The following is a 10345-nucleotide window of genomic DNA, read 5'->3' as shown; positions in this document are numbered from 1 at the left end:
TAAAAAGTTTTGGGATGAGGCTGTTAGATATGCGTGTCATCTCATCAACCATCTTGTAGTAACCCAAACTTGGAAAATAAAATAAAAATGAATAAAATAAAAGGGAAATAAATAAAGGAAAATAAAAATAAGAAAAAGAAGAAGAAGATGGTTTGGTTTAACACCAAACTGTCGATGGTTTGAGGATCTCTCAGAAAACCGTCGACAATTTTTGGTTTGAGGATCTCTCAGAAAATCGTCGACGATTTTCTCTTCAGCGGGCATTTTAAGAACCAAACCGTCGACAATTTTGTCAAGTGTAGGAAATCGTTGACGGTTTTCTTCGAGGACAGAATACCTTTAAATAGATCCTAGTTCATTTTTTTTAGAAAATTCTCTTCTTCTCGCTCTCTCAGCTAGGGTTTCGGGTCTTTGGGGGTTTTAGGGCATTGTAAGTGTTTCTAAGCCTATTCGGGGGTTCATGATCGCTCTCTGACGTAAGGTTTGTATTATAACTCGTCGGTTTCCGTTTGTCGGCGGGTTTGGAGCCTAGGGTTTTGAGTTTCCTATTTATTTCAGGCAGTTTCTTTAGAAAGCAGGTAAGGAGAATTAATTATAACAGGTTTTTACTAAGTTTGAACCGGTTAAATTCGATTATACAAATTCATATACTTAGGTATGATTTTCTAAACAGTTAGGCATTTTTTGAAAAATAATGATTTTTGATTATATATCATATATGGGAAAAAATTATGTGGAATGAATATAACTTTCATAATTTAACTGGTTGTGAATACTGGTTGCTGTGAATACTGATTGGTGATAAAAACTGACTGCTTGTGAATATTGGCTGATTGTGGATACAATTATTTGTGAACATAGATTGGTTGCGAATACTGGCTACTTGTGATTACTGTGTGATGAATACTTTGATGTGTGTAAATGAGTCATTTTGTGTGGTTATTCGTGTGTATCATAATATAACGTTGTCAGGCTTGAGGAGTTCGTTATATTGCCTAGATATAATCACGATATAACGTTGGCAGACCTGAAGAGTTCGTTATATTGTCATTATATATTGGGGTAGAACATTGGCAGGCCCGAGGAGGTTGTTCTACTAATATACTATGGATAGGTCATTGTAAAAGTATGACAGTGAAGGTTGGCGGGGAAGAACTTGTGCAGAATACTGTGTAGATGTGAGTCCTGTGTGGACAGTATTTCCTGTGTGGATGTGTGTTGTTATGTGTACGCATGGATCTCAGTGAAATGGTTTATAATGGATGTGTGTGAACTTAATTACATAAATATTTATGGTAAAGTAAAACTCTCCGCCTGAGGGCTTACTGAGAAAGGCGAGTGCCCTGATAATTTTCAGTCTGGTACCAGATCAGAGGGAAGTTACTTGTATGGACGGGTAAACTTTCCTATTTTCGGAGACTTTGCCTATATACATAACCCGAAGACTTACTGAGTAAGGTGAGTACCCTGGTATTGGTATTAGAGCAGATGGAAGCTACTTGTATATGCGGGTAATTTTCCCTATTCTCGGGAACTATCACTAAAAATAATTATGTATGTGTAGTGTAATCTGTATGTGCTTCCTCTAACGATGTTGAATAGAAAATAATTATATTTTGTATTTATTAAACTCTCTGTCACACACTGTTATGGTTTATTCATCCTTACTGAGATGTACCTCACCCTAAGGAATGATTATATTTTTAGGTTCATTAGGTGATCGAGCTTAGAGCTCCGGGAGGGGCAGTAATTTTGGTAAATTTTGGGATAAATGTAAGAATGATTTATGTATAGTTTATGTTTTTAAATACTAGGTTGTAATATAAATAGATGGGTGCAATTGTTTTAGGGGTTTATAAATAGACTCTAGTATTTAAATTGAGATTGTTTATTTATTTTCGCTGTGTGAATGTAGTTTATGGTATTAGAAATAGGAGAATGAAACATGTAATACCTTCGGGCCCCACTTGGCAAGTTCGGGGAGTTACACATCTACTATCATCTGTAATAGGGTGAAAAACACCCTATGAGGTATGGTTTGGAAAGTTTGCTAGTGATTATGATTATTTACATGTATTTGGTACTATGACTTATTATCATGTTAAAGAATCTAAGTTAGATCTAAGTGCCAAGAAAGTAATATTCTTGGGGATTAGTGCAGGAGTCAAAGGATACCATCTTTGGTGTCTAGAGACGAAAAAAATGATTTTAAGTAGGGATGTGACTTTTGATAAACTTGCGATGATGAAGAAAACAATATGCAAAGAGTCACCAATTGAAGAAAAGACCAGTGGTACTCAACAACAGGTGGAGGTTGAGACAATTTTGGGAAACCCAGTGAGAAATGAGACTGCACGATGTAACTCTCCAGTTATGGTGCAGAATAGCGTACAAGAAGAGGAGATTTCAATTTGAGAATTTTTATTGCAACAAGAATCTATTGTTTCTTAGAGGCCAAGATGAGAAATTCAAAAACCTACTCAGTATATTGATATGGTGGTCTAGGCACTTCCATTTGTAGATGATGATGTTCATTGCACTTTCAAAAAAGCAATGAGGAATTCTGAATCAGACAAGTGGAAAAGAGCGATGAATGAATAAATGTAGTCTCTTCATCAGAATCAAACTTAGGAGTTAGCCTAGCTGGCCAAAGGTAAGAAAGAAATTGGTTGCAAATGAGTTTATGTAAAGAAAGAGGGATTTCCATATGCAAATAATGTTCGCTTCAAAACTAGATTGGTAGCTAAGGGCTACACACAGAAGGAAGATATTGATTATAATGAGGTATTTTCTCCAATTGTCAAACATTCTTCCATTCAAATTTTGTTGGCTTTGGTAGCACAATTTGATCTTGAACTAGTTCAACTCGATGTAAAAATTGCATTTTTACATGGTGATTTGGAAGAGGAAATTTATATGACTCAGTTAGATGGATTTCAGGTTGCTGGAAAAGAAAATTGGGTATGTAAACTGGGTAAATCGTTGTATGGTTTAAAACAGTCTCCAAAATAGTGATACAAATGATTTCATCAGTTTATGATGGGTCACAACTACATTAGAAATAAACATGATCATTGTGTTTATTTTTGCAGACTATAAAATGGATCTTTTATATAATTACTCTTGTATGTTGATGATATGTTGATAGCTTCAAAGAACATGGAAGAAACAACAAACTGAAAAATCAGTTAAATCAAGAGTTTGAGATGAAAGATCTTGGTGAAGTAAAGAAGATACTTGGCATGGAGATATGCAGAAACATAATGAGAGGAAGAGTCAGTTTGACTTAAAAACAGTATTTGAGGAAGGTAGTTCAAAGTTTTGGCATGTCTGAGTAGTCAAAGCTAGTCAGCACTCCTCTTGCTCCTCATTTCAAAATTAGTGCAGCTTTATCTCCTAAATCATATGAGGAACATAAGTATATGTCACAGGTTCCTTATGCAAGTGCTGTTGGTAGTCTGATGTATGCAATGGTTTGTACAAGACCTAATATTTCACAAGCTGTTAGTATGGTGAGCAGGTATATTCATGATCCGGATAAAGGACATTGACATGCCGTGAAATGGATTTTATGATACATTATGAGTACTATTGATGTTGGTATAGTATTTGAGAAAAATAATACTATTGATCAACGTGTTGTTGGATATGTGGATTTTGATTTTGCAGGTGATCTGGATAAACGTCGATCAACTACTAGATATGTTTTTACATTTGTTAATGGTCAAGTGAGATGGAGGTCTACCTTACCGTCTACTATTGCTTTGTTTACAATAGAAGTAGAGTACATGGCAGCTTCAGATGCTGTTAAAGAAGCTATTTGGTTGCAGGGTTTACTTGAAAATTTGGGAGTTGTTTAGAAGCACATTGTTGTGTTCTGTGATAGCCAGAGTGTTATTCATTTGACAAAGAACCAAGTCTACCATGCACAAACAAAGCACATCGATGTTCGGTTTCACTTTATACGGGATATAATTGATGAAGGTAAAATACTTTTTCAGAGGATTGCTTCAGTTGAAAATCTCGCAAATATATTAACCAAGATTGTGACAACAATCAAGTTCAAACATTGTTTGGACTTAATCAACATCCTGCAAGTCTGAATATTTTTGGAAGATACTGATGATGTGAAACTCTAGAGAATGTTGGTGACTGAAAAATTTGTTGAATTTATCGTCAAGGTGGAGATTTGTTAGTTTTTGTTTACCCCACATTAGTGGGAAAGTTGTTTTGAAGTTTTTGTTTATCCCACATTGATGGGAAATGTTTTTTGGACTTGAGGTTGAAGTTATATAAAGAGCTCACCTCTCAATTTGTAAAATACACCTCAAAGTTATACTTTATCTGGAAGTAGTGGATTGATCGTTGGTGCCTGAGGACGTAGGTAATTCTGTACCGAATCTCGTTAAATTCTTGTGTTGTTCTTTATTTTTTTCTTATATTATTAGTTTTTGCATTACTTTAGTTTTTATATATTCAATAGCATTAGTTGTAGCATTAGTGTTCGACACAAATGAGGTGCTTGGCACAACCTACCCATGATCGAATGCGTTAAGATACCTGACTTACCAAGTGATTGTATGTGGGTTTGTTCACATCATTATTGGGCTAAATTGTTTACCAATGCACAAATTTTTTTATAATTTGTATCTTCTTCCTTGAATGTTTATTTTAATTTCATTTACATGTTTTATCATTATAACAAAATATTATTATTTGTTGTTATTGTTAGGATAATTATGCATGTAACTATTTTCTTTTTATCTGTTGATGCAAATTTTGTCATTTTTGATGAACTTAAAACTTTAATTAAATTTAACGATTCAATTAAGTTAACTAACTGAATTTCGATTAATCATATTAAATGATTCGATTTTCGTTCACATTTTTTTTACGAATCGAAACTTCATTTCGGTTTTCATGGTTTGGGGGTTTCGATTTAGTTAATTGCACTATGCCCACCCCTACTAATGATCGAATGGATTAAGATACCTGACTTCATGACATATAAAGTTTATGACCTAACTTTAACCTTAAGGCTCTATTTGGTTTGCTAAATGTCTATTCTCAGAAATAAATTAGTTTTAGTAGGTTAATTACAATAAATTATATAAAAAAATATGTTGTTAATATAAATCAAATAATAATGTGACATATTTTATGAGTCTAGAATAAGAAATAGATAAGGAATAACTATTCTCAAATTTTATCATGAAGATATCTATTTTTTTCTTATTACATGTTAAATGAAATAATTAGAAATATATGAGTAATATTATTCCCATAATTTCTAAAATTTAAATTATATTTCATTTTATTTCAAGAATAGCTATTCCGTCAAGCCAAATAAATTGGTGTGTTCATACCAGTACTAATGTACCGGATCCCATCAGAACTTTACAAATAAGCGTGCTTGAGCGAGAATAGTATTAGGATGAGTGACTTCTTGGGAAGTCCTCGTGTTGCAACCCTCTTTTAATTTGAAAAAAAAAAAAAAATCAAATGAATTGTAAGAGTTAACATTGATGTTAGCAAGTGCTAGATTACTTTTTATAAAGAAAAAATATTACTAAATATAAATTTGAATGACTAACTAGCTAGCATATAATTTCACCTGTAGATTAAAATATAAGCAAGAATAATTTAAAAAATTATTTATTTACAACAAGAATCATACATTTTACTTTTCATCGATCATATAATACAACTTGATAAAAACTCATGTATTTTCTTATTATTTTTAATTTTAATAATTATATTATAATCCCTAAGAGATTAGACACTCTTTGATTTACATTCTTTCATACTTAAAGTGAAAGCTTGAAAAACCCAAAATTATTTTCCTATTTTCTTTTTCCTTAAGCATAATAATTAATCATAATTTGTAAGAGAATTTTTTCCGCCAGGCCTCTATTACTGAATTTGGACCCAAACGCCTTCCCCGGGTATCCCCTGATGGATCAAAAACAAAATATAATATCCGGGCGGGGCAAGATTACCCGAACCCGGTGTCATAACCCGAAGCTCAAATGTCGAATTTGCCACTGCCGTTGCATTGCACCAATAAAGCATCAGCAGTCTTTGACTCATAGCAAACGAATGCGTGGTAAATGATGGCGCCACCATCGTAACCGAAATCGAGTTTTGATCCAATGATCCACCCGAAATGGAGAACCGAACTGCAAACAGCTGCCCGTACCCAAACTTGTCATGAGACCCGGGCCACCATATTTTTGGGCGTAAATCCGAAGACCCGGAATCAAGATATGGAGGCAAAAACGCCTCCAAGCTTAACTCTGTTGGGAAAGGAACATCCGTGAAGGTATACCCGATATTCGGGTTGCTTCCCCCAACGAGGACCCGCCCGTCACGAAGTAGAATCGCACTTGAATGGTACATCCGTGGTATGGTTGTTGGATTTTGGGGCTCAAACCGGGTACCTTCTGGGTTATCGGGTCGATAAATGACCGGCATCAAAACCGGGTCCCGAGCATTTTGCCACCCGGCAGTACCAGCAGACGCACCGTTAACGATCAAAACGTCCCCGTTTGGAAGCAGTATCATGTCGCCCATGACCCGGGCGACTGGCATGGTCTCCATGACCCAGGTAGGTGACGGGTCGGTTATTTTGATTCTTCCACACGTGTTAAGAGCACCCACGAAAACCCCAGTTTGTGCTTGAAAGAAAGAGCCTCTAGGGGCGCCCCCACAAACCAAAACCTCAGCTTCGACGGAAAGTCCACGTAAGTTCTTCAACGGCAGCAGAACCGCCGAGCCGGTGCTCGGATAATTCCTTGGGTCGCCGCCGGGAATTTCCGGGAAATTCCTCACTACGACGCTGCTTTTGTAGTCGAACAAAATAGCCCGATTGTTGGCGAAAATAAACAGATTGCCATCGACGTTGAGGAGAGCAAATGGGTAAAGATTATTTTCCGTTTTGGGGTCAAATGTTTCCACTAGAAATCTTAAGAAATAAGCACTTTGGGAAAAATCCCTTTTCGGCAAAAACTCGTAGCTGAATTCTCGCCGGCCGCCGACGATGATCTGGCTCCCGTCCGGCAGCACGTGACTGGTGGCGTACCATCTTCTTAATGCAAGTCCATTTTCAATTTCTTCCCAATCACAATTAGTATTAAAGCACGGTCGAAAAATTCTGACCCTTCGTTCGCCGTCGTTGAACCCGCCGGCCTGAACCAGGCGGCCGTCGGGTGCGACGGAGCCGGAGGAGCACCAGATGTCAGTTTGGACCGTGAGGGGCCTGAAAGTGTTGGACTCGATGTCATACTTGACGGAGTGGGCGGTGCAGTCGACCCGGAGGGACATGTCGGCGGCGTCGCGGCGGCATTTTCCGAGCGGCAGGGAGAGGTTTGAGTGGCCGAAGTCGGTCCGGTCGAAGATGATGACGCGGTCGTTATTGAGAAGTTGCATGTGCATCGCGGTTATGCCGATGCTATTTTGGAGGAGAGTCCACCGGCCGCTTCCAGAGGCGGTGGCAACGCGGCGGCACGACGGGGCGGCGGGGAAAAGCAGGTGACAAAGGAGGAGGGAAAGAATCATAGATCGATTCATGGGTGCTTGTGTTTCTTATTTCTTATGATTGTGTTTCTGGCGGGAGCAGTGTGCGCTTTAAATTAGAGCCGTAGACGTGTGGCAGAAGGTAGCAGAAATGGGGGCTTATTTGAACTAGTTTTTAATAAGAGGGATTTTGTAGAAAAAATAATTTATTTATTTATTTTTGTTATGTTTTTTTTTTTGGTAAAAGAGGACGGCACCTCAATTTATTTATTAATAAACCCTCACTTTTGGTGAAAAAATACCGTAGTTACCAACCAACCAAATTAGGACAAATAAAATTAAATATAACTAACAACAGAGATAAAAACATAAAAACAATAAAAAACAAAACAAAATACATTAAACGAAACTCTAGAGATGAACTAACAACGATCGAAAACAAGACTCCACCTATCCATTCGAAAGATACCTTTTAGATAACGTAGTAGAAGGTATTGTTCTTCGTAATAAATGTTATGTTTAATGACAGTTACCCTTCGTTTTTTCATCCTAATAAATGTTTTACTATTCTTATTACCCTATAAAAAAAATACCTTCTCCCTCTCATTTGTAATACACACATTACATGTTTGTATACACTTACATAATTGAAGTAAGTAGGCATATAGAATGAAGATGAGAGATAAAGAGAAAAGAGATATTTTGTATAAGGCCGATTCTAAATTATCTTATAATTCCTCCTGAGATAGTAGAGTTTTTGATCCCATCCACCCATGAAGTGTATATAATTGAATCACGTAAATTTCTGTCTCATCTCTATTTATTTTCTTACATCTTTTATAACATTTCCATCTTTCATCGATGAGTTATTTTAGGAATTGGTCCCTCTTCTTCTTGCTATTCACCATTTTTAATTTTGAACTACATATATTGTAACGACCTGCTATTTATATCATTTTTTTTTTACATATATAAAACATATATCCATTATGTCTGAATACTGCTGATAACATCTCAGGCTCAAAGGAGCACCGAAGAAACTCTGTACATCATACATTCCTAAGTAGCGGTACACAAGAAACTGAAAACATCTATATACAATACCAGAAAACTATGAATCTCAAAGTACATATATAAATATATCACAAAATATCTAGTGACGTCATCAAAACCGGGATCTATCCAAAACCACTGGTACCAAAGAACACCTACCCTTCGAATAAGGGTAGCGTAAGCAATCCTCTACTTGGGAGGCTAATCCGCTCGCCTAACTGGATCTCTTGAAAAATAGTAAGTCACTAGGATGAGACAACGCTCAATAGGAGGAAATATGTTATTACTAGTGTGTGACGACTGACTTACACTTTTAATATACAGATAATATACTAATACTGTAAAATAGGTAAGTTGATATACTGTATAAATCACATGCACCGTAATTTAAAATACAACTATGTATATGAGTTCTCTAATTATACATACTTCTAATATCATAATATAACTACTACTGTATGATATCTCTGTACATAGGAACTTCTGTGATGATACCTTGGGATCTGTATGTCATGATTTAACCCCTCATAACAGGGTTGTGCGGCCTCGTAGGCTGGACTTACTCTGGTTAGCCTACCAGGCAAGTCAATCTATATCTCTATCATCCACCAATCTAGCCCACTGCAATCTCTCCGGGCAATCTCCAAATCTATCTCGTCTAACCGGACACCTCAACACAGCTTGCTGGGGAGACTGCAATCTCTCCTGGTGCAGTTAGACAAAATCCACATATTATCTGAGTTATGTGGTTGCACTCTATCTGAAATAGCAATGGTACCATACTCTGCTGTCTGAATCTGTCTGAATTTTCCTTAGGGATCTGATACCGTGTAATACTAATATATATATTTATATATATATATATTTATTTATCTTACTATTTTAACATGATTTCAAAATAACCATAACACTATAAATTTGAACTGAAATATCTGAAATATTTGCCTAAAATATCTGTAATATCTGTCTGAGTGTTATGGTTTTAGAAATCATATCATTCTAAAAACTACTATAAATCATACTTTCTACTAATATCTGTATAACTTGATATCTGTAAAGCTGTTTAATCATCATACTAGTCTGTAGTAAACTCATGCCACACATTTGAGTAATCAAAATCTCATGCTCAATTTCTGTAATTCTATTGTAAAACTAATAACAATAATATTCTGGAAAACTGATCAATACGCTGATATATATATATACATAAACGTAATCTTCTGATATACATTCTAAAATCCCTAACATAGCATGTAGAGACCTGAACCTTTAAAAACTGGATTCATCGACGAAGTCCTTTAGAACCTTGTCGACTAGAAATGTCGAGGGGTTTTGGGAGGTTCTCGGGAAATCCTCGTCGATGAAATTCAAGGCCTCGTCGACGATTTGTGTGGTGGATTCGTCAATGAAGATGCCGCCTCGTCGACGAATTGGACTGGGTCAAAGGCTCTATAAATATCCCATTTGAGTTGCTTAGGGGCTAAGCTTCTCCCAAAAGCTCTCTCTCTCCCTCTGACCCATGAATCTCTCTCTCTCTCTCTCTAGGATTCTTCCTCGTTCGTCGTACATTTCCAAAAACGGAGGGTACTGCGTGGATCAAGAGAGAAAACTCTACAATTTTAGCGGATCAGATCATTGTTTCGGAGATTTTCGGGTTTTTACCAAAAATCGAGCTAGGGATCTGATGTAAAAACCCCAAAAAGAGATATTAAAGATTAATAGAATGATTCCAAAAAAATAAAAAAAAAATAAAAATAAAATTTTTTAAAAAAATTAA

The 10345-nt window shown here is 36.2% G+C and overlaps 1 protein-coding gene and 1 pseudogene across 1 annotated transcript; one reads left to right on the top strand and one right to left on the bottom strand.

Annotated features, from left to right (window-relative positions):
• Positions 1 to 5352: 5352 nt before the first annotated feature.
• LOC131163286 (5S ribosomal RNA) lies at positions 5353 to 5471 on the top strand (annotated as a pseudogene).
• Positions 5472 to 5913: 442 nt separating this feature from the next.
• Positions 5914 to 7569, bottom strand: LOC131161560 (aldehyde oxidase GLOX-like). Its single transcript, XM_058117397.1, has one exon. The coding sequence runs from the start codon at positions 7567 to 7569 to the stop codon at positions 5914 to 5916; it is 1656 nt and encodes a 551-aa protein (XP_057973380.1).
• Positions 7570 to 10345: the final 2776 nt, after the last annotated feature.

The sequence above is a fragment of the Malania oleifera genome, chromosome 8, assembly GCF_029873635.1.
Source record: "Malania oleifera isolate guangnan ecotype guangnan chromosome 8, ASM2987363v1, whole genome shotgun sequence".
In the NCBI taxonomy this organism is placed as follows: Eukaryota; Viridiplantae; Streptophyta; class Magnoliopsida; order Santalales; family Ximeniaceae; genus Malania; species Malania oleifera.
This window is presented reverse-complemented; position numbering and strand designations above follow the sequence as displayed.

What these genes read in the sequence shown, in the direction of transcription:
- LOC131161560 (XM_058117397.1), bottom strand. Translation starts at nt 7,569, where the DNA reads ATGAATCGATCTATGATTCTTTCCCTCCTCCTTTGTCACCTGCTTTTC.